Below are 24,303 nucleotides of genomic sequence, written 5' to 3' on the forward strand. Positions count from 1 at the left end.
CAATACTTCTCTAAGAGGTGTCCAGAGACCGTTAGCAAGTCCAGAGTGTGTATTTAAAGTACAGAATCCCTGGGCCCACCCCGGACTTCCTGAATCAGAATCTCAGGGATCTCTTTTGAACACATGCTTGAGGCATCAGGTGCTTCTCAAAGTCTGAGAACTACTGTTGGGGAACAAACCTGTGGACCCATGTGGCCTGAAATGGCCCTATCCTGGCCTAAAACATGCTAATGGGTCTCAGGACCAGGTGGCCAGAGGAGAGAGGTCCAGGGGCCTTGGATTCAGGAAATGGGCAAGATCACCTACCTTGTTCCCTAAGGTCCCCATCCCCTCCCCGAGGAGGGCCCCCAACTATTAATAAAAGGCAAGATCTGTGACTAAGCGTATTTTAAAATATAATTATTAACAAAGCATCTATCCCAACTGGCTGTAATCACCTACTGAAGGCACCAGATTTACTAATTAGGTGCCTTGCAGAAAGCTTATTCACAACTTCCAGATTAATTGTGGAAGATCAATTGCTCATTAACAGAGACATTGCTTTCCTTCTCTGGCTAATAAAGTGTCACTCGCCAGGGCCCCTGAGCACCAAGGAGTCTCTGTGGCCCAAAAACCCAGGCACCTCCTCTGCCCACCTGGCCTCTGTGAAATCTCCCAGCCTCCCTCCGGCCACCCGGAAGGCAGGCTGGCCCCAGGCTGTCCATGGGCAGGGTCACCACATGGTCACCCCTTGGGTTAGTGTGGTGTGTTTGCTTCTCAGGTACACAGCTGTGCCCCAAGTCCCCATGGCAGATGGCTGGGTCCTGAGCCCACAGCAGATAGTGTGGGGGGCTGCACTTATACATTTGAATGTGACTTGATCTGTTCCCATGCCTCCACCCCCACGCCACTCCCAGTCTCCAGCTGCCGCCCTGTGTCCAGTCCTGCAGACCAAGCAATTGAAAATGCAAATCTGGCCACACCCCTCTTCCACTTAAACTCATTAGAAGCTCCCCATTATCTTCCCTTTGATACATCCCACAACCCAGCATTGTCCCCAGCCTTGTCACCCTACGCTCCCTGGTTTACACCTAGCACCAGACACACTTAGCTTCTTTCAGTTCCGGGCAACTCCAGGCCTGGACCCTGAGGCTGCGCACACCCTCTGCCCCTCGCTCTTCCCTCTTATGAGTGACGTGGACTCATTCATCGTTCTGGTCTCAGCTTAGTTGACCCTTCCTCCGAGAAGCCTGCCCTGGTTGCCCAAATCTGGGTGAGCCTGCCCAGCTCTGTATTGGAACTGCTGGGCCTTTTCCTTGGGAACTCTTAACTGCATTGTCACCTGAACCCAGGGGTGTCTGCCCAGCTGTGACAGAGTCTGCAGGACACGAGTGATCAAAGGGACTGTAGGTGCTAGTGGGCTGAGGCATACAAACCTCCAGAAGGTATGCACACACCCAAGTGCACTGCCAGGCACACTGTCCACTGCCCCGACTGCACATGTGGACGTACATAGTGCAGATGCCCCACGTGGACAGAGGACATCTCCCAGGGCATCTGCTCAACCCTGCAGACACCCTGCAGCTCCACCAGCACCCGCTGCCATCCGGCCACCAGAGGCTCCAGCTCAGGGGACCCTGGCCCCCTCCTAAAAGAAAGCACTGGCCCCAGCACAGAGCTCTGGTGACTCTCTGTGATTTGGGCGACAGCAGCCACCTGCAATGTAGAAGGAGAATGATACAGATCCCTCCTGGTCCCCTCCTCCCACCCCGACCCCAGCATTGCTCCACACATCCAGGGCAGAGCACCAAGGCTGTAAGAATCTAATGAGTGAGAAAATAGAGAGGAAAGCCCATTGCCATCACCAGCATTCAGCTCGATGTGCAGAAGGAGCAGGACTTTCACAGTGGACTTTTCTGCAGCAAATATTATCACAATTCAGAGTTCAAAATAGACAGAACCCCAGCAACCCGAAGGGACTCTTTCCTCCCTTTCACCTCTGGAATTCACCCGTGCATCCCACAGACATGTGCTTGGAGCTTCCTGAGAGCCAGGCACCGTGTTAGATGCTGTGGGAGAAGCAAAGATGGATAATACACGGTCCCAGCCTACAAAGGGCTCCCAGTCTAACTGGGGAGATAAGATGCATTCATACAGAGCCTCAACACGGGGCAGAAAGTGATAAAGCTCAGGAAAGTGACAAAGGCAAAGCAGGAAGGCATTGCTTCTAGCAGGACGATCAGGGAGGGCTTGGAGGAGATGACATTTGAATGGAAGTTGAACCCTACGTAACATCCAGAGCTTGGAAACCCAGGGCCACTCGAAGGAAAGTGAAGGTCAGTTAAAGGTAGTTGCATCCCTGCCCCTTCCCCATCTATCAACTGCCCTTCCCTAGACTGTCTATAATTCATCCATTAGAGAAGGAAAAATCAATATTTACCAGTGTAAATTAAAACCCAAGAAAGGTGCAGGCAGGGTCTGTGAGCAGGGAGTGGCTCTATCGGCATCCAGGTGGCAGCACATACACAGCGGGGCCTCAGGAAGCTCAGGGGACAGAGAACAGAGCGGGTGGGCCTCCAGGTCCAGGGGACCCACTGGGGCTTCGCCAGCATGTTATCATCCATGAACAGCCTGTCTCCTCTCCTGCAGAGTCATCCGCAGGGAACACGGTGACCCCCTCATCGAGGAGCTCAATCCTGGCGATGCCTTGGAGCCTGAGGGCCGGGGCACAGGTGAGGGCACCTGAGGGCTCTGGCCTGCTTTCCCCAGCTCCTTGCTCTCCACAGCCTGGGGTGAGGACAGCCAATCCCACAGTCCCATGGCAGGGACGGATGGCGCAGCCAATCCCACAGTCCCATGGCAGGGCTCCCCCCGTCCCTGCCACTCTGAGGGCTGGGATCCTGGGGCAGGGGTGAGAGTGGAGAAGGAGCCCCAGGGAGCACCAGGCAGGAAGCGGAGGAGAGGCGGGCCCATTCTCCCGGTCTCAGGGCCACAAGGTCAGGACCCTGGGAATCTATGGGCAATAGCTCCTCTGGTGACACCTTGCTGGGTGGGGAGAGAGAGGAGAGGCTGGCGATCCTGCAGTCTGATGTCTCTTGGCACTCAGCCCAGTGTCAGAGCAGAAACACTGGATCAGGAGTCCCAAGACCTGTCCTGCCATTGCCTCACCTGTGGTCTTGGAAAATGTGTTCCGTCTTCTGGGTCTTATTCTCCACACCCGTAAAATGAGGATAATTAACATCTGCCCTCCTCACCTTTCTAAGTTGTAGTGAGGAGGGATGCATGTACATGCAAACACTCGATAGATTGACAATAACTCTGCAACTATAAAGGCCATGTGTAATGGACTAGAAAGAAGCCCTCATGGTCTGAGTAATTTGTGCCCATCCTCCCCTTGCAAAAGCCCAGGGGAAGGAAAGGGACCCTGTCTTCTGTGAATTCCTATCATGAGCAGCTATTAGAAAGAAGAAGATCTGGGCTTCAAGCCCCAGTCTTCCTACCCCAGTGCTATACTCTGTGTCTCCCTCCCACACTCAGGGCTGTAGATCTGGCCCTGGTCAGGACCCCCCATCCCACATGGGTCTCCTGGCCGATGACCAGAGTGAAATCTGTGCTGTTGCAGGGGGTGTGGTGACAGACTTCGATGGAGACGGGATGCTGGACCTCATCTTGTCACATGGAGAGTCCATGGCTCAGCCGCTGTCTGTCTTCCGGGGGAATCAGGTGTGCATGGACCTCAGGACCCACAGAGCCCAGCCCAATGTCTCCCCCCTCCCACCAGCCTAGGGTGGACGAGGTTCAAAGGAGCCCGGGATGCATGCTTGACCAGCATGGCAGGAAATGGACATCCCGGGTCTGGGAGGAAGCAAATAAATTTTCAGCAGCACAGTAAACCTCCAAGAAGGGCTGCCTCCCAGGAGAAGCCCTTTGCCCCTCAGCCTTCCACTGGCACTTCTCCAAAAGCTGTTTCCTCTGAGTCTGTTGGCTTTCCTTTCTCTTTTGCAGGCTGTTCTTTGCAAACTTCAGCCAGTCTGTCTGCCTTGTTCACCCTTCCCTCCCGGCTCCCTCCGCCTCTCTTTCCTCTGCCCCTTTTCTTCTTCCCTTCCGTCTCCTTCTCTCCCTCTCTTATCCTCCCTCCCGCCCATCCGGCTGATGCTCAGGCCTGCCTTCCGCCCCCCCTACAGGGCTTCAGCAACAACTGGCTGCGAGTGGTGCCGCGAACCCGGTTTGGGGCCTTCGCCAGGGGCGCCAAGGTTGTGCTCTACACCAAGAAGAGTGGGGCCCACCTGAGGATCATCGACGGGGGCTCGGGCTACCTGTGCGAGATGGAGCCCGTGGCGCACTTTGGTTTGGGTGAGTCGGGGCAGGGGGGTGGGGGAGGAGGCGTGCAGTGAGCTGTTTGTTGTCATTGGGACAGTGGGTGCTGAAACTGCATCTTGCATCCCGCTGAGATGCGGGGCTCACAGCTATAGCATCTTCCAAGTATCACGTTACTATGACACCAGCTGCTGGAGGCAACTCTGCTTTGAGATGAACATGAGCTAAGGAAGGTGGTTTTCATGCCCCACCCCTTGCTGGGGTCCCCTTCCTGGTGCCTCTGTTGAATTAGTTCACCTTGGGGTCAGAGTATTTAATCCTCCATTTGTACAAGGACTGTGGCCTTATTCTTCAAACAATGACCTGTACTAAACTTGTCCAAACCAGCTGCCTCCTTGGCCTCTTGGGAGTTAGTCCAGTGATTAAAGTGTCTCACCAAATCCCTGGTGCCTTCTCTTAGCTAGAAGGCTTGGAGAAAGCATGCATTCTCAGCAGGATTGATATCACCCCCAAGAGGGTGAAAATTGGCTCTTGACTGGGGGAGGAGAATGGGAAAAAATCATATATATATATATATATATATACACACACACACACAGATATGCATACAGTACATCAATAGTATACCTGTGGTATTAACAAGATGTCACTACACACCTGTTAGTTAGGACAGCTAAAGTGAAAAATAGTGACAATACCAAATGCTGGTGAGGATATGGAGAAACTGAATCTCTCATTCACTGCTGATACAGCTATTCTGGAAGATAATTTGGCAGTTTCTTTTAAAGACAAAAAACTAAACTATACAACTACTGTAAGACCTAGCAATCACACTGCTGGGCATTTGTCTGAGATGAATGGAAACTCACGTCCACGTGAAAATCTATACGCGACTATTCCTGGTCGCTTTATCTGTAATAGCCCAAACTGGAAATGACCTAGATGTCCTTCAGTAGATTAATGGTTCAACAAGCTGTGGTCCACGCACACCATGGAATATTACTCAGCAATAAAAAGGAAGGAACTGTTGATACAGACAGCAACTTGGCTAGCTCTCACCTGCATTGTGATGAGTGAAGAAAAGGCTGATCTCAAAAAGTCACATATGTTGATTACATTTATATAATATTCTCAAAATGACAAAATTATAGAGATAGAAAATAGATCAGTGGTTGCTGGGGGTTAGAAATGGTGAAAAGGAGAGGGGTGGGTGTGACTCTAAAGGGATAGCCCGGGGGAGATCTTTGTGATGGAAAGGTTCTGTGTTTTGATTGTGGTGGTGGTTGTACGAATCTACAGGTGACAAAACAGCAGAGAACGTATACACACACATCGTACCAACGTCAGTTTCCTGGGTTTGATATTGTGTTACAGTTACATAAGCTGTTACCATTGGGGGAAACTGGATAAAATGTATACCGAACTGCTCTGTACTATCTTTGCAACTTCCTGTGAATCGATAATTTTTTCAAAATATATCATTTTTAAAGAAATACACTGGTGGAGGGAATTAGGGGGAAGAGTCTTAAAAGGCTTCTTGGAGAGGAAGGGTAATAGTGGAAAAAATGCAGAGGGTGGGGGACAAGAGTGTCTTTACTAAAACACAATGATTAAGAAAACATGTGAGTTAAATATACCTTAGTTTCAAAATCAGACACCCTTCCCCTATGTGTTAGTGCCTCATGAGGTGATAGAATATTTATATAAAAATAGGCAATATGTATGTGTTAATGTATACACATCATATGTGCACAGAAAAAAACTAAAAGAAAACACAGAAAGTGTGAACTGTGATTCTCTCAGAGTGGCTGGATCGATATGGTAATTCTTACTCGCTCCAGGCACGGTAGAATTGTACTTATTATTTCATTTCATCCTCATGGCTACCCTGTGAGATGGGCGTGATTTATCCCCATTTTACAAATGGGAAAACTGAGGATCAGAACAATTGAAAAACCTTCCCCAGTTCACGTGATAGGTAAATGGCAGACCTGGGATTCAAATCCAGACCTGCCGGAGCATGTGATTTTTATTTTCTTTCCTATTTTGTGTTTGTATGTTTTCCAATTTTCATAGGCAACACATAATATTTATGTAATCTGAAAAAAAGGCATAAATACTTAGGGGGCCCAGAGCCTGATTATATGAGCATGTTTTCAGGCTATTCCACCCTGGGTGTGTCAGCCCGCAGTTGGAGGTCTGTCACTTTTAAGGCAGCCATTTACTGTGCTGGCCCTAAAGGTACAAGATGACTTTTAAATAGATAGTCCTCTCCCGCAAAATAGCAGCAGCCAACATTAAATCCAGCACTTAGTATATGCCTGGCTCTGGGCTAAGTGCTTCATATGAGATACATTATACCATGCTCACCACAACAAGATGAGTTAGGAATCATAACCCCCATTTTACAGGTCAGGAAACTGAGGCTGAGGTTAAGTGACCTCCTCCAAATCACACCTCCAGAAAGTAAAGCAGGCTGGGTTTGGACCCGTGCCTCCTTGTACATCACAGTCAAGGCTCTTGACCACTATGACTTGACTGCTGGACCTCCCATACTGCCCTGTGTGCAGCCAGCCAAGGTCCTGTTCTGCCTCTTTCTTACTGGACATCCACGACCCCTTCACCCAAGTGAAGCCAGACACACCAAGGTGACTTCTATGGCATCATAGGGGGGATGTTTATCCAGGCATCTGGCTTAAACATCAACCCCCACCCCATTGTATATAAGGAAGTTGAGGCTAACAAAGCAACGGTGAGGCCAGGACTGGGGCTGGGTTCTCCTTCCCCACATCCATGGGCTGCCTCTGCTATTCTGAGACGTGTATTACAGCCCCATTGGGTCTCACTTCTGACCAGTGTCTGCCCCAGCCAAGAGAACAGATCCACTTCTTCAGCTGGGCAGCCTCAGCCGGGTCATTCGGTTCGACTCAGGGGGGCCCGAGAGCCTCTGTGCCTCTCACGACTGTCTGCCTCTCCAGCTCAGGGTTATGGAAGCTGCAACTGCCAATCCTTGCTGTTTGGCAAAGCTGAGGGGTTTGTTCTGGGCCTGAACTCTGGTTCACACTTCTCCATGGGTCCCCTGCAGCCTCCTCTCTGTTGCCAAAAGGGCACTGAAGGAAGGCTGCTCTTGGGGACTGGCCCCAGTGGGTCCACCTTGGGCCCAGCAGTGAGATGCCCTGAGGCCGCTGACAGGCAGCAAGGCCAGCACTCTGGGACACAACAAGGGGCAAGTAGGCTCCATCCCCACAGCTCCATGGCCCCCACATCCAGAAGGATCTTCATGGATTGCAGCACAGGCCTTCCCAATTGATGGAGGGGCCCGCAATAAGGCAGGAAGAGAGGGAGCCAATAGGAAGGCCAAATGGAAGGACTGAGGAAAGGAAGATAACAGCGAGGAGATAGACAGAGTCAGGCCCAGGGGAGACCACGAGACATAGAGAGACATGGCAAAGAGACAGATGAAACACAGAAATGTCCCCTGCCCTCCAGGACCACTGTCCAGTGGAAGAGGCAGATGGACACAAGCGCCCTCATGGAAGACAGATTTGGATGCGCCATTGTACTGGCCCAGTGGCTGTGAAAGGACTGGGGCAGGGGAAATTCATTCTGCTCTGGGCAGTTTTCCCAAGGAAGTGGGCCTTGAACTAGGTCTAGAAAGACTGTAGGAATTTGGAAGGGGTGGATGGGGGCTGAGGAGAGCATCCTGGGACCGGGCTGGCTTGAACAAAGGCCAGAGGAGAGAATGTTCGCTGTGTCCAAAGAGTGGGAAAGGTCTGGTGGGAGCGGAGCCTGGAAAGGGGAGGCCAGGGTCAAGCTGTCGGACCCGGGAGCCAGGAGGAGAGGGCGGGCAGAATGGGGGGACTGCAGAGCTGAGAAAGTCAAAGCCAGGCTTTGCTGCGGGAGGGCAGGGCTGCCAAGGTGCCCAGGGCCACTAGCAGGGGCAGTGGGCACCAGGAGCCCTGCAGGGAGAGCAGCATTTGCAATTGTTTTTAGAAGGCTTTTTTTTTCCCCAGCCAGTAGGCATAATGCAAATTGATTATAGGAAATTCAGAAAATATAACATCATAAAAAAAGAAAGTAAAAATAACCCATAATCTTACCACTATGTTTGGAATATTAAGCAAAAAGGAAACATTTCTCCCTCCCTCCTCCTCCAGTGCCATTTGATTCATTTCATCACTATTTACTGAACACCTACTATGTGCCAGACTAAGTAGACAAAGACCCTTGCCATGGGTGACCTTACCTTCTAGTGGAAGGAGGAGTAACATACTTGACAAACATAACAACGAGGTAAATATATAAAATGTTAGATGTTAAATGCTATGAAAAAAGAAAATGCAGAATGCCGTGAGGGGGTTAGGGATGCAGAGGGGAAGAGGCAGGGAGCAGTTTCAGATATGGTGGTCTGGGGTGGTCTATTCCCAGTTCCATGCTTTCTGACATGATTTTATTACAAGCAAAACAGATAGGAAGCACACTTATAGAAAAATACGCCATGGAATTTTTTTTATCAGAAATGATTATATTCTTCCTGTCATTCCCAAACTTGCTTTTTTTCTCTCTCTTTCTCTTAACAGTATATCCTGGACATCATTCCAAGTCTGTGCCTATCTCCTTTGTTTTCCTTTAGTGCTGCACAGCATCTCATTGTATGGCCGTGTTCATAATTTATTTAGCATGTCCCCTACTGTCGGACAGTTTGATGATTTCCGATCCTGAGCAGTTTGTTTTGTGGTGTTTGGGGTGAGAGGGCACATGCCCAGAACCTGAAGGCAGAGTGGGCTGCCTTGATATCTGAATGACTAAGAAGGAGACAGGGGGCCCAAGGCTGGGGAGGGGGCGGTAGGAAACCCCCCTTCCAGCACCCACAACACCCCTGCTCACCCCCACTGACCCTGCTCCTTCCTCCCTCCATGGAGCACCCGCTGCCTCCTCCTGACTGGCAGCAAGGTGTGGTGAGCGGCTATACATGGACATGGATGTGGGTGCACACGTGTGCCTCTCAGCACACAGCCTCCCTGGCACTTCCCTTCCCCACGCCTGGCCGGCTCACCTCTCACTGGCTGGACAGCTAACACCTCCCAGCGCTGCAGGCCTCGGCTAGGTCAGCACCGAGCTGTGGTTGGAGGACTCAGCTTCTCAGATCCTTGCATGCAGCCCTGACTCCCAAGGCTCTGTATTGCATCACATCACACAGTAAAAACTCAGGGACCTCGCTGTTTCATGCTCCAGGGCATTCCCAGAGGGCCCACTCTGTTGTGCAGAGCACTCAGCTTCAGCCTGTAGAACCATCGTCCCACTCACCCCTGCTCAGTGGAGCCCCTGACCTCATTCCACCGCCCCTCTCTGACCTGCCCTGGCCTTTCCTTGCCCCTCCTGGTGCAGATGGTGGCCAGCCAGGCTCATAAATAAGCATTTCTGCTCATAGCCTTAGTTGAGTGCCCCACTGCTCCCTGGTTGCTCTGAACCGACACCCCAGCCCTCCCACACCCACCCCTGCATATCCCACACCTGGGCTCTTGAGTTCTTAGCTAGCAGAGGGCTGAGACAGCTCTACCAAACCCAGTAAATGAAAACAAATGCCAATAATCTCCTTGCCCTGCCAGCCCTCAATACTGGGCCTTCCCTCTCGGCCAGCCCACCCCAGGCATGGGTGGTACCCACATCCCCTACACAAACACCCTGCCTTCCTTTCAGTTGATTGTTTGCAAGTGGCTCAGAGCTGCCTCCAAGCCAGCTGTTGCTCATTTAGGGAACGAAAATTCAGTGGCCCACAAAAAAATTGCTTTATTAAAGTGCAAAAATATTCCACCAACTGTATTCCCATCATCTGTTTTGTTGATAATTCTTCTGAAAAGTGCAATTCTCTGTGCCTCCTTGGCCTTTATACTTTAAAAGCTGCCAGAGGCGACTCCCTGCTGCTCTTAATGGGGCCTCCTCTGCTCATGACCCCACACAGGCCCCGCACTCTGGCAAGCTTGAAGGCCACCCTTGTGCAGCGTCTAGGGGCCTGGCCACCGGCTTGTGCAGCTGGTGAAGACTTGAGATGTCTGGGGCGGAGGGAACAGCTGGCCTGGGGACAGGAGCCTGGGTTCCAGTCCTAGCTCAGACACCTGCAGGTCACTTCAGCTTGCCAAGCCTCAATGTCTACACCTGGAGAGTGGGGATAAACTCTCTCTTGCAGGGAGGATTTAGGTCGGCCACACCTGTGAAGGCTCCAAAGTCCCTCCCTGGCTCCTCTCCCACGCTCCCCACCTAATGTAATACACAAGCTCATGCTCTGCTTCACCCACTTTGAACTTCTCCCTGATCTTCACCACACACACCCTTCTCATACCCCTATACCTTTGCCCAAGCTGTACCCACTGCCTGGAGTGCTCCTTCCTTCCCGTCTCTGTCTCCTAAGCTCTTCTTCCCCCTACAACATTCAACAAAATGACTTTTAACACCCACCTCACTCACCAAGTGGTACCAATACTCTTGGGGCAATTTCCTAGTTGATTATAAAGTAGTCACTGTGTTCATGGCCTCCACAGGGCTCAGCTTCTCCAGGATGGGACCTGGATCTGTCTCCTTCCTGCTGAATCTCAGATCCTCGCATGATGCTTGGCCCGGGGTGTGCTGCCTTCGGGGTGGGGGTAGGGTGTGCAGATATGGGCTTTGGGGTCAGATGCTCCCTTGCTGGGTAACTGAACAGTTCCCTTCACCTCTCCAAGTCTCATCCCTCGTCTCCAAGATTGGAAATTATAAAACTAGTACCTTCTCAGGGAGCTGCCATGAGGATCCAATGCGCTAACGCCAAAAACCACCCAGTACAGATTGGGGTGCGTACTCTCTAGTGTTATTGCCAACAAGTGAAAGCCCTTTGTGAGCTGTAGGGCAGGCGCCGCCCATGTCTCAGAGATGATGAGGATGGGGGCGCTGAGGGTGACAGTTGGCCGGGGCAGGCCTCACATTCCAAGGAAGAAGGACTGTCTTTGCTGGATGAGCCAGAGCTCCCATCTTACAAATGACGAAACTGAGGTCCCAAGAGAGCCCCTAATTAAGCAAAATAATCATTGGCAAAGGAGGGAGTCCTACTGAGATGTGTGTTCCCCGTGGCTGGCTTATCTCCTAGTCCCTACCCCTCCCTGGGTCTGGAGGAAGGGAGGTAGCAAGATTCAGCTGCAAGATGTAAATCTGTGATTGTCTATGAATATTCCGTGACTCTTGAGTTATTTGTGGCACTTTTGTCAGGCTGGAAGATGTATTCATGTAGCTGTTCTGTTGGCTTAGGTGAGAAACATTTGCTTTCCTTTGTCTCCTTTTTTTTAAAAGGAAAATTGTTTACTTTTTACATCTACCACTTAATTGGGACACTAAGCACCCTAAAAATGCCAAATCTCTTGAACTGCAAGAGGCTACTTAAAAGCAGAAAAACAAGTGTGCAGTTAATACCTCCCCAGTCCAATTCTCACCCCTCTTTCCTAAAATGAATTATCGTGGAAGGAGGGAGCAGAGGAGTAGGGGTTTATGAGAAATGTTTTCTGGCTTAATAAAGCCGACCCCAGGCCAGGGAGGCCAGGCCTGGACAGGGAGGGTCTCTATGGGAAGAGAAGCTACACCGTGTGTCTCTGCATCATGGGGGGCTCTGCTCCAGGCCCTAGTGCTGCTGCCTCACCACAGGTACTGGGGCAGGGGCTGCTCACCTTTGACAATTCCAGAGGGTGGCAGCTGGTCCCTGCCCTCATTAACTCAGGTCAGCTCAAGGCTGGAAAGCTATAATGAGACATCTCTGGAGGCCTTGGGTTGGAGGGTGCAAAAGGGAACCAGACACAGGGAGGATCAGGAAGTGGATGATGTGGCACGCAAGGTGCACCTGCCTCTGGGAGCCCCAGACTGACATGCAGGGACTCTGGGAGAAAGATGGGTCCTTCCATGCCAGAGCAGACCATCTGCACATAGATTCCCCTCAAAGTGTGGACATGGCGTCAACTCTTTTCTAAAATATGGGAACCCCTTTTGTACACAAAAATGTTTCACAGAATACCTTCGGCCCCCAGAGTAGCAATCCCTGTAAAATGCATTGGTGGATAGTAAAAGCCGCTGTAAATTCGACCACACTTGTCAGTTTCCCTCGTTTTCTAGCAATGTCTATATGCATTAAGGGGAAAGTAGCACATACATGTGGGTGACATCATTATTCAGCCCACAAATGCTGCCTGGGGGAGTGTATGGATTTGCGGACCCCTGAGCACCAAGCCCACAACTGGTCAGCCCTGGTGGGTGATGACAAGGGGGCTGCGCCCTCCCTCCTACCTGTGCTGAGCGCTGCTCTCTTTCCCAGGTGACTGACTAGACAGAGGCCTCTCCTGGCATGTGAGGCCCAGCCCCCACCTCCTCCCCACCCCAATCCATCACCATTAGCCCGACCTTGTCTCGGGTGCCGGGCCTGTTGCCTTAAGCAGGGAGCTGGGGCCGGCTTTGACAATGCCTAAACACCTGACAAATCTTTCCAGCCTGCTCTCTGCCAGTGATGTAACGCGTTGCTTTAAGGATGTGTGTAGATGGATTCACCATGAATTCACTGAGCTTCGCCACTGTTAGTTTTGTAAATATCTCATCTTTGTGAACAGTCTTTATCCTGTGCCCTCCGCCTTCCAGTTCTTTGTCATCTCAGCTTTTATTTAGAGCTTGTCTCAAATGCCCTGTCCCCAAGATCCTGGCCCTGGCCACCCTGACTAGAGGAGCACTCCGCCAAATCTTACTTCCTCTTTCTCCCATCACCCTATTTTTGTTTCCTTCACAGAGCTTGTCAATATCTGGCATTATTTATTTTTTCATCTGTTTGCCCATCCCTCCCTACCAGAGTGGAAGCTTCCCTGAAAACAGGGACATTCCCAGTGACAGCCCCTCACAGGCTATAAATATCAAAATCAATACAAATACAAATAAATGGGAGACGCCTGAGGTTACACAAGTCAGATGTAAAGCTGAGATTTGTCCCCAGGTCTCCCAGAGGCTCGCCCTCCACCATATTCCTCCCAATGTACCAGGTAGGTGGTACAGCCAAGATCTGAACCCAGGACTCCAAAGTCAACTTGTTTACCGCCAGGCTCTACTTCTTCCCTAAAACAGCCTCCTGCACACTGGCCTATCCACTGGAATGTAAGTTCTAGAACTGTGCTATCCAATATGGTAGCCACTAGCCATGTGTGGCCATTTACATGTAAGTTAGTTACAATTAAATAGAACTTAAAATTCAGTTCCTATCACACCTGTACCACTTCTACCACAGCCAGCAGAACAGAGAACACTGTCATTGCAGAAGTTCTCTCTCTCTTTTTTTTTTTTTTTTTTTTGACCTTTTTTTTAAAGGGAGGTATTGGGGATTGAACCCAGGACCTCGTGTATGCTAAGCCTGTGCTCTACCACTGAGCTATACCCTCCCCCACAATAGTTCTCCTGGAGGGCTTTGTTCTAAATTTCCCCAGCACTTAAAAGAGTGTTCATTTCATATTTTTAGTTAGGCAGATGAATAAATGAATGATGATACTTTTGCTGAGAATTCCTCCCAACCCCCTGCTCTCCTCTGTGGCTGATCCTTTCTCTTTTCATCTCATAGGGAAGGATGAAGCCAGCAGTGTGGAGGTGACATGGCCAGATGGCAAGATGGTGAGCCGTAACGTGGCCAGTGGGGAGATGAACTCGGTGCTAGAGATTCCCTACCCCCAGGACGAGGACAGCCTTCCGGCCCTGGCCCCACTGGAGGTAAGCAAAGGCATCCGGGCCTCAGAGCCAGAAAGACGGGCACCCCACCCCCACAATCCCTTGGGCTGAAGCTGGAGTCCCAGGAATCTGAGGATTTTCTTTCTAGTTTGATGGAGATCTTCCTAGCAAAGGGCAGACTTCATAATGACCCCTCCATTTGTAGTTTGTACAACACAATCACACCCACATTTCTTCTGCTCCTCACAGAAATCCTGGGGTATCAAAAGTGCATTTTTGCACCCATTCTACAGAGGTGGAAAACGGAGACCAAGAGCCCACCAAAACTGCATAGTTAGTTGTGAGCAGAGTTAAGAATTGGCCCCAGGTCTCCTGCTTCATTCCTGGTTGCTTCCAAGGCTCTGACAGAGCCACCTGTTGCTTTTGAGGGTGGGACAGGGCCGTGGTGGGCTCTTGGAGGAAGCGCTGTGGACCACTCTCTGGAGAGGATCACTGCATTGCAAATAACAGAAGCCCACTTAAACTCACACAGGAGAGGGCACTTACGGGGAGGCTTCTAGGGGAGCTCACGAAATGCCAGGAAAGCGCAGGGAGAGTAAGAGCCATGGCATCTCGGTGGCCCCAGGAGCTCAAGGACCTTTGCCATTAGTGCATGGGTGGCGGAGGTGGGACATTATTTTTCCCCAGGAGTCCTCACCAGCACCCCATCACTCATCATTTCCAACAGCTGATGTTTTCTGTCTTACGTAAAGTGTTCCGTTTCAAGTCCCCGCCCCCTGCCCCCGCCCGCTGTCTCTGAGAACCCCACACAGACATAGCCAAGCCCCACAGCTCGGCATGACCAAGCTCCCAGGTCTCTGCCTCAGCCTCACTTCGTTCAAACTCTAGCTGCAAAGCCTCCTGCTGGAATGTCTCCCTCTTATCCAGGCAGCCCTGCCGAAGGAGGCAGGCGATGGCCTGGCTTACAGGCACCCACCAGTCCGAGAATGGGGTACGGGAGTGAGCAGACACATCAAAAAATTTCTTCACCTCTCACTGCAAGTCTCAGAGTGAGGCCACAGGAGGGACAGATTCTGTTAGGAGTCCCATCTCAGGCACGTGGATCCCACATGAGGGGAATGAGCAGGAGTTGGTACTGAATCTGTTTCTGGCCTTTCCCCCAGCCTCCTATTCTTAGTGCAATGGAAGGGGTCCCGGCAAGGAGAGGCTCCCCCCAGGTGCAGAGCTAGGAGCACCCCGCGTTCTGGGGTCAGGATGGCAGCTGCTCTGTGGCTACGGCTAGGAGGGCACCTGAGATGAGAACTTCTCCACTCACTAGTGTCTCTGCTTCTGCCTACCTTGCAGTGCGGCCAGGGATTCTCCCAGCAGGAAAATGGCCATTGCTCGGGTGAGTTGTTGCAGGAACCGGGGATCAGAGCAGAGGCCAGAATCCCACTGGGGACTGTCAGCCTGGGTCCTGGCAAGACTCAGGTTGCAGACAAGGGGTGGAAGGGTGTGGAGGGAAATGTGTTGCTTGTCCCTGGGGCTTCAGATGCCAAGACAACCGCCAAGTGACTCAGCAAGGCGAGAATGATGGTAGCGGCCAGCAGGCTGAATCACTGCAGCTCGGGGAATTGGCAGTGCTTCCTTGCCGTGAATACAGAGAGAACGAGCGTTGGGGGAGACACATACCACCTGGGCTGGGCTCACAGGGAGGCCTGGCTCCTGGGGGCCGTGGTGGCTGGGGTGGGCACGCATGCCCATGGAGAGCTGGCAGCTTCAGCTTGGCCAGCCAGCAGAGCAGCAAGCAAGGGAGCTGGTGGGAAAGGGTGGGCATGGCCAGGGGACATTGGAGTAAAGCAGAGTGTGGCATGTGGTCACAGTACAGAAGGGAGATGGCAGCCTAGCGCAGTATTAGGGGCAGGTAATGCACCCTGCCAGGCTCTGTGAAGCAGCTCTGTGAGGGTCCAGTGACCTTCTAAAAGTCCCCTGAGGGCCTAGAATGGGGCAGGGGCAGCCTAGAGGCTCAGCACCCAGAAGACCTGCAACCCAGTGTCTTCCATCCCAATGACCAGCAGTGAGGGGTCAGGCCAAGGACTCCACCTGCCTTTAGACCTTTAGGGAGCATTCTTCCCAAGTCCCCTCTGCAGATACTCATCAACCCCAGGTGAACAGGTTTGTTACTGAGATACAAGAGTCAACAAGACACACACAGTCCCTGCCCTCCTTGAGCTTAGAGCCAACGGGAGGGGCACACAAGTAAATAGTGATGACCAGGCAGTGTGAGCCGGGCTGAGGTGGGAGAGGGGCGGGGGCGGTGGGAGCACAAAGGTGGGGCCCTAAACCAGTTTAGGGAGGGTCCAAGAAGGTGTCCTAGAGAAAGTAAGGTCTAAGCTGAGCCCCAAGGGGTGAGGAGTTGGCTAGGCAGGGAGAGGGGAGAAAGCATTCTGGTGGAGGGCGCGGCATGAGTGAAGGACCACAGGGGAGCAGAGGCATATGGCTCGAAGAGTGGCTTGAGGAAGAAATTAGCCCCCTCCGTTCATGTCCCCACCGTGGCCACGCTAAACAGACAGTGCACATGCACAGAAATTCCAGCATCTTCACCGTGCGCTGGGAAGACCCTGTGAGATCCCCAGTCCAGCCGCCTCCTCCTTTGCATCATCCAGCAGCCATCTGTGTGCCTCTACCCAGCAGGCTCTGCGCGGGGTGCTGGGGGTCAGGCCAGGCACCTGCCCTGGATGGGTGTTCATGCTAGTCAGGGGGACAGACCACACACACGCGACCTGAAAGCGGGACAAGACGAGTTAAGAATTCTTTAAGCCAGGTGCTCTGTGGGGACTGTTCTAGACGAGTGGACAGGGAGAGGACCTGTGAGTTGAGACTGGAAGAGTGAGAAGGGCCTGGCCACAGAAAGAGTGGAGGGAAGAGCTTGCCCAACAGACAGAAGAGCGGGAGCAAAGACCGTGAAGCAGGAAGAAGGCTGGGTGTGTCAAAGGAACAGGGAAGAGGCCAGCGTGCCAGGAGAGGAGGGACAAGCCAGACTCCAAGTCAGGGAGGGTCTTGAGGCCCCAGGAAGGTGTCTGGACTTTGTTCTCAGGACCCTGCGCTGTTCAGCAGGAGAGTGGCATGATGTGGTTCACATTTTCAAAAGATCACCCCAGCTGCTGAAATGCAGATTGGATTAGAGGGCAGGTGGCAGCCAGGAGGCCAGGCAAGAGGCAGCTGCATAAATCCAGGAAAGAGCTGGTGGTAGTTGGGAACAGGCTGGTGGCAGAGGAGTAAGAAGGAGGTAGACAGATGAGAGAGGTGCTGAGGGGCAGGACTGACAGGATCTGTTGTTAAATTACCTGCAGACATAAGGAAAACGGAGGAATCAGGAGTCACTCTGATGTCTGCTTGGGCAGCTGAGTGGCTGATGGTGGCATTGAGTTAAGGTAGCTGGGAAAGCTGTGGGGCAAAAAAGTTTGAGAGTCAGGAGAATCTAGAGTTGCATTTAGACCTAGTAAGTTTGAGATGCATGGTAGACAGGTTCACGAGTCTGAGCCCCAGGGAGAGGTTGTGGCTGGAGACAGGAGGTCTGGCATCATCCATGACCACCTAGAGAAAGTGGGTAGAGAGAAGAGAAGGCCCAGGACCAAGCCTGAGTGCAGTGGTCAAGTACAGGAAGAGCCAGCCAAGGGGACTGAAGTGAGCAAATTGAGGCCCAGAGAGAAGAAGGGACATGCCCAAGGTCGTGGGGTGGGGGATGGGGCAGCAGAGCCTGAGCAAGGACCCATTGCCCACAAGTTCTGGTGAGTGGCTCCCTTTGCCTTTTAGACACCAATGAATGCATCCAGTTCCCATTCGTGTGCCCTCGAGACAAGCCCGTGTGTGTCAACACGTATGGAAGCTACAGGTGCCGGACCAACAAGAGGTGCAGTCGGGGCTACGAGCCCAACGAGGACGGCACAGCCTGTGTGGGTGAGTGGGGCTCCGGCCATGGTCCAGTAACAAAGGGAAGTTGCCTCCCCCTGGGGAGTTCTGGGGGGGCCCCCAATCAGGGTCCCAGCCCCTGCCTCCCCCCAGAAGATGGAGTCTCCCTAGACTCCCATTGGGTCTCCCGGGAAAGCCATGACAGAGGCCTGGAGAAGCCCTGCCACCACTGCCATCATCCGCAGGGCCCCCGGGAGGCTGTGTCCTGGACAGAGGCCACTGCTCTTCTTATTTCTCCCCTTCTCACATTTCCTAAAACTAACATTCCTACGTTAAGGTCAGCCCGTCTTCCCCTACCTGGGATATAGACTAGCTCCTCTGCTCATCTTTGTCTGAATTTCTGAACTGGTGTTTGTCTTCTTCCTCCTGAACGCTTCCCCCCACCCCCACCCCCTTTCTCTTTTTCCCATTTTCTGTCTCTCTGCCCATCCTTTTCACAGCTCAAGTGGCCTTTTTAGGTGGGTATCCTTCTGCCGCCTTTAGAATCTCTGAGACTCTCTCTCCGGCCTCATCCCTTTCTCTAGGCCTTGGACTCTGCCTTCAGTTATATGCACTTTAAATTCCATCAATAAAGGAAAACATAAAAAAAAACTAACAACCTTTGTGGAAAACTAAATCTCTCCCACTGCCTGTCTCTCTCTCCACGCCCAGTAGATTCTGCTGCGCGCACCCTCTGAATGGACAGCAGGGGTGGCCATCTTTGAAAAGGGAAGTTTGGGAGATGTGATGATATTTGTGTAACTTTAGTTGTTTGTGAAGTCTTTCTTTGCATGTTTTCTGAGAACATGTTTTTTACCCCATCCAGCCTCCCTCACTCCTTCAGAAGAATCAAGATAGTCCTGTCTTTTCTGTATCCTCCAGTGTCATGAGCAGCTTATTTTGCCCTTAACAAAGATGGCTCCCAGGTGGTTGCTTGCTCAGTTGAGTTGATAATGTGTCACGTGCCTGCTGGTTTGGCCTGTGCTGTTTCTGCTCTGCAGGCCCCGACCACCCGTGGTAGAGAAAGCCATATTGGGGTTGGTGGTGATGATGGGAGGGGAAAAGGGTGGCCCTTTGGGACTCTTGATAAAAATGTTAAGCTTTGAACTTGCTAAGCCTTCCAGCCTCTTTCTAGAGAAACTATGCCAATAAACTCTCTGCTGGATATTAGTGTCGAGCTGTTGGAAAAAAAAAATGTGTGTCTGGAGCAAGTAGAGCTGTTTGGAATACTGAATTAGCAGCAGCCCTTCCATCATCCGTGTGGCCCTTGGAAAGCAAGTCATGAGATAAGGTGTCTGCCTCTAGGCACAAGCAACATCGGGTGTGTGCACCAATGTTCACATAAGGGGAATGGGGTAAGGGATGTGGGATGAACAAGGGACAGACATGGAGGGAACGCTCTGGGGAAGTCACTAGGCCTCAGTTTCCCTAATCTAAATGACAGGAGAATTGGGCTGGTATATCCCTAGGGGCCCTTTCCTTTCTAAAACACATTAGTATGTTGCTGGACATAAGCATGGCTAGTCACAAGTTACCCTGATTTCTAGAAAGAACCTTGCAATTTGTTCTCCTCTGCAATATGCTCAGAAGCCTGGAAGCTCCTGGAAGCTTCACCTTTGGGAACGATGTAACACCATAGAATACTTTCACGACCAGCCTCCGTAGTGAAGGTACGTTGTAAATCCCAGACCTATTCTTCGTGGGGAAAAAGCCACCCCAAGATATAACAAAGTCTAAAGACTTTATACTTAAATCTTAATACTTAAGAATGCCCCAAGCCTTTTAAAAACATATTTAACAAAAAAAATTACCGTTTTCAGATATAATAATACACCCAATAAATCACAAAATATTAATTCCTCATAGCTAGTGCTGTTTTTTTTTTACTCAGAACAGGAACTTAAATGAAAAGTTTTAAAATAAAAACAGCTACAATCTCACAGAAAGTCATACATCCAATTAAAAATCGCTTCACTTCTGGGAAGCCCCGTCCTGTGTGTAGACATGGAATTAAGATCTGCAAGGGTCCCGAGATGAAACTCAGAGAGATGAAGTGATCTGCCCAAGGTCACAAGCCAGCTGGTCCCTGAGCCAAGGCTGGAGCCCTCTCCCATCACACTGTCTCGTCAGGGGGTAACAGACATCACTATCACTGTTCAGACTATTCCCTAGTCATTGTGGAAGATGCTGCCTTTTTAGAAATGAACAAGTGGATCTAAGATAGTGAGATAAATAAAACCCAAAACCCACAGAGGCGATAGTTCCAATGCACGGTAAATAACAAGATAACAGTGTCCATTGACCGCCTGCACACGCAGCATGAGAAATAAGAAACAAGACAGCTAGTGCGACAGCCTGACAAGGACATCAGGAGATCCAAGCTGACAGCAGACTTCAGAGGATGCCTTATAAGTAAGAACCTTGAATCCCTACACACTGAGTTTCTTCTAACGGGGTATGTTTATGTGGTTTTACCCTACCTGCTGGATGGGGCCAGATGAGTTACAAAGAGTTCAAAAGTCCCCCCAGCTGTTAAGAGCACAACTACTATATCCCAACTCCAGGGTAAGAAGGCTTTCATTCAACATCCGTTTCTTTCCAACAAAGGTTGTGCCAGGTGCTGAGCTAGGTTCTAGATGTACAGCAGTAAGTGAAGGTGATATGGTTGCTGTCCTGGTACTGCTTTCCTCGAGCCAGATGGAGGACCCGGTGATGGGATGGAATAAGACTCAAAGGGGCCTTCCAAAAAGTCTAGCTAAATTCCTGGATTGCTGTATCAGAAAGCTAGCTCTCTGTGTTCATTCATATATTTATTCAACAAGCATGTATTGAGAACCTCCTGTGTGACAAGCCCTGGGTCCCTCCGATGAGGACTGTAACAAGGTCCCTCCAATGAGGGGGTCAAGTCCCCTGCCCCCAAGATACTTATGTTGGAAGAAATACGAAGCTAAAGGATTCAGAGAACAGGCACCTGCCGAACCAACTCAGCATCACCTGTCGCCAAATAACAGGGCTTGTCCAAGGGGCCGGGGGCCAGGCTTTCTTAGCCAAGTGCCTCAGTCCAGTGTGTTTACTGGTCTGTGCTGAACCAGCCTCGGATGGATGGGCACAGAGCCTCACCCAAGCTCGCCAGGCTCAGGATCCCATCCACCTCTTTCTAACAATTCTCCTTCCTCTGAGGCCCATGGGGCCAAACTCTAGTCCTCCCCCTCTCAGCACAGACAATTCAGTCTTTTTTTTGTCCCCTGGTCCCACTTAGGTTCCTGACATCTTTGTTGGCTTATGCTGGATTTGAGTTTGTAACAGAAATAGCAGATGCCTTCAGGGGCTGACAAACAAAGGAATGGGCTAGAAAGGATTATGCAAATAGAGGAGCTGGTGTGGCTGAGGGGGCAGCCGCTGCTCACCCCAGCGGAACAGGAAGATAGACCAGCATTACCAGAACTTCTCATTTTTCAAGAAAAGCTAAATAATAAAATAATAAGACCATTTTACGCTGCCCAAAAATGTTCCTCTTCCAGGAATGTACACCTTAAAATGACAATAATAGCTCACATTTAGTTAGCTTGGCGTGTCTGGGTCAGATCTAAACTCTTTACATGAATCAACTTGTTGACTCCTCCAACAACCCCCGGGGGAAAGTGCTAGTATGATCCTCGTTTAATAGAGAAGCCAAATGCTGTGTCCAGAGGCACACAGCTGGGACAGGCAGGGGCAGTACTCCATCAGGCAGTCTGGTGGCCCCAGCCTCTGCTCTTCCTTCTCCATTCGGGCTGGCTAACTGGTTACACAAAAGCCATGGTCTCTCGTGCTGCCCAGGGTCCAGGGATGGGTTGGGAAAGAAGAAATAGAATCCCTAGAGCACCCAGGATCTGAGACAGTCTCCGCAGTCGCATTCAAGCTGCAGGAAGAGATGGTGGGGCCTGTGTGAATCCCCTCACTGGGCCTGTTTGGCCAGCCTTTGTGGACGCGGAGTTGTGCATCACCCAAGTGGCCCCTTCAAGCATCTACTCAGTCGCCAGCCCTGCTCTGGGGAGGTGCCATTCTGAGGGCCAGGAGTTTGATTATGTGTCACTCTGGCTGCTATGGCCCCCTCCCAGGGTCTGGGCATCACACCCTGACCAGCGCCCACCTCCGGACTGTGGCCCGAGCAGGGATTCCACTCCCACCGCTGAACAGAGCTGTTGGTCATCATCCCAGAGCCGTAGGAGACAGGAGGACAAACGCTTCATTTTCTCAAGGAGCCAGCTGGGTTTTTCCAGCAAATTTTAGAATGATACCCTCACCCAGACTCTTAGCTCAGGAGGCACGCTAGGGAAGTCCCTCCCTTTCTCTCCCTCCCCGGAGTCAGCCACCGTCTCTCTCCTTCCATGTGGACCAGACCCCAGCCACACACTGTCAGGGGCTGATGCTGTGTCTCCTTAGCAACAGGCACATCCTAGAAGGAGGAAGGAGGGCAAGAGAACATGGGCTGGTTAACTCCACAGATAATGCCAACCCCTCCCTCAGCACTTGTCCTCTGAAAAAATTGCTGTTAAACAGCCAAATGGTCAAAGGGTGGGCCACCAGAGAACAGTGAGAAGCAAAAAGAAAAAACTCTCCTGGGGAAGGAAGCTAACATTTACAGACTGCCTGTCATGTGCCAGGAACTTTACATCTGTGTCTCCATGAATCCCCCCACCCAGCCCGTAGGATAAATGCTATTAGTCTGTTTATGACCAAAGAAACTGAGGCTCAGAAATAATAAGTTACCCAAGGTCACATGGCTAGGTCAGTAATTGACACCAGGGCAAATTATTTAACCAGTTGTCACTCGGCATATACTGATCAGACAGCTACTATGTGCTGGGCATTGTTCTAGTGGCTTGGGATCTACATCTGTAAACATCGCTGACAAAGATTCCGAAAGCCCTGGTGACATATGGCAGGCACCGTGCAACATAATAAGTGAAGTATATGGCATGTCAGAAGTTAGCGCTACTGGGGAGAAGGAGGAAGCAGTATGAAGGCAAACTGGGAGTGCTGAGATAGAGGCGGAATGCCATCTGAAATAGGGTGGGTCAGGGTGGGCCTCGCTGAGAAAGGGGTATTTGAAATAGGTGAGCTGGCTTTTTGAGCTTCAGTTTTCTCATCTGTAAAATGGGGATAATCCCTACTACACAGAGTTATTATATTAAACAAGATGATAGAAAATACTTGATGGGGGCCTGGTACCTAGTAAGCTCCCAATAAATCAGAAATGTTGTCAGTATTCCTAAGTAGCAAAGTTCAAGATGGAGCCTGGATCCATTCAACGCCAAAGCTCATGTGCCTCCCAGCACACCCTCCCGTGGCCCAGGTCACCGGGAACCTGCAGCATGGGAGATGTGGAGGACACAGGAGCTGACAGCTTCTCAGGGAAGAGATCTCAGGACCAAAAATGGCCATGAGGGAGCAGAGCAAACCTTCCTGGGGCCTGGGCTGTGCTGAAGGGCTCAGCTTAGTTCTCACGCAGGGCCATTCTCCACAAGAACCAGGAACTAGTGAACTGGCCTGGGGATTCAGCCCTCAACAATCACAGAATCCTAGATCACTAAATCCGGCACCTGAGACATCATCTAGTCCTGCCCCAGCCTGCTCGGATGTGGAAACTGAGACCCAAAAAGGAGCAGTGACTTTCCCAAAGACCACAGCCTCGCCGGGAATCTGACTCCTGCCTGGGCTCCTCTTCCTCACTGTGCCGCCTTCTCCAAAAACTCAAAGTATTTCAGAAGCACAATTGTATCAACCATTCCAGAAATATGGTGGGGGTGGGGGACAGTGTTTGTTCTTTCCGTCATGCTGACACGAATCGGAGTCAGGGGAAGTGCCCACCAAGTGAATCCAGGCACCATGCTCGGAGCATGGAGCACAGCCGGGATGAGAGAGCTGCAGGGAGGTGCCTGGTGCCGAGAGAGTCCTGCTCGGCTGAGAGAAAGGGGGCTGTGGGCAGGGCCAGCAGCATAGGGGACAAGGGTGGGGACAGAAGGAGAATCTGTGCCACCTCTTCCCAGAAAGTCCTGCCCGGAACCTCATGACCCCAGCCTGCCGGCCTGCCTGCCAGAAGGGGCCCAGAATAATTCCCATAAAGGTGGCTCATTGTCCTTCTTCATGGCCAGACCCAGAGCAGCCATGAAGGACTTATCCCCCAGAATCATTTAATGCCCCCCAACCCCCCGCCAAGTTCTAAGCGCTGAGTCTCCTCCCCCGGCCCCAGACCTGGGTGCAGAGCTCCTGGGGAAGCAGAAAAGTAGTCATGTTCCCCTACTGCTCATGGGGACCAGAGCAGAGGGACAAGCTTAGGCCAAATGGGAAGAAGGCAAACCTCATGTATACCTTTTCTGCACT

The 24,303-nt window shown here is 51.4% G+C and overlaps 1 protein-coding gene across 5 annotated transcripts in view; it reads left to right on the plus strand.

The window, feature by feature from the left end:
• Positions 1-19,102, plus strand: part of CRTAC1 (cartilage acidic protein 1) — a 140,760-nt gene extending 121,658 nt beyond the window's left edge. Inside the window, exons 9-15 of one of the 5 annotated variants that reach the window (XM_006185083.3) lie at positions 2,629-2,711; positions 3,602-3,702; positions 4,164-4,332; positions 13,904-14,049; positions 15,352-15,394; positions 17,803-17,946; positions 18,399-18,673. In XM_006185083.3, the coding sequence (XP_006185145.1) occupies positions 2,629-2,711; positions 3,602-3,702; positions 4,164-4,332; positions 13,904-14,049; positions 15,352-15,394; positions 17,803-17,946; positions 18,399-18,517 (805 nt within the window). In that variant the 3' untranslated portion in view covers positions 18,518-18,673. Of the gene's footprint in view, positions 1-2,628; positions 2,712-3,601; positions 3,703-4,163; positions 4,333-13,903; positions 14,050-15,351; positions 15,395-17,802; positions 17,947-18,398; positions 18,674-18,763 lie in introns of those variants that run through there. The other 4 variants (XM_032491146.1, XM_032491148.1, XM_032491149.1 and 1 more) reach the window with 4 other exon arrangements.
• The last annotated feature ends 5,201 nt before the right edge of the window (positions 19,103-24,303 follow it).

Source organism: Camelus ferus, chromosome 11 (genome assembly GCF_009834535.1).
Source record: "Camelus ferus isolate YT-003-E chromosome 11, BCGSAC_Cfer_1.0, whole genome shotgun sequence".
Lineage (NCBI taxonomy): Eukaryota > Metazoa > Chordata > Mammalia > Artiodactyla > Camelidae > Camelus > Camelus ferus.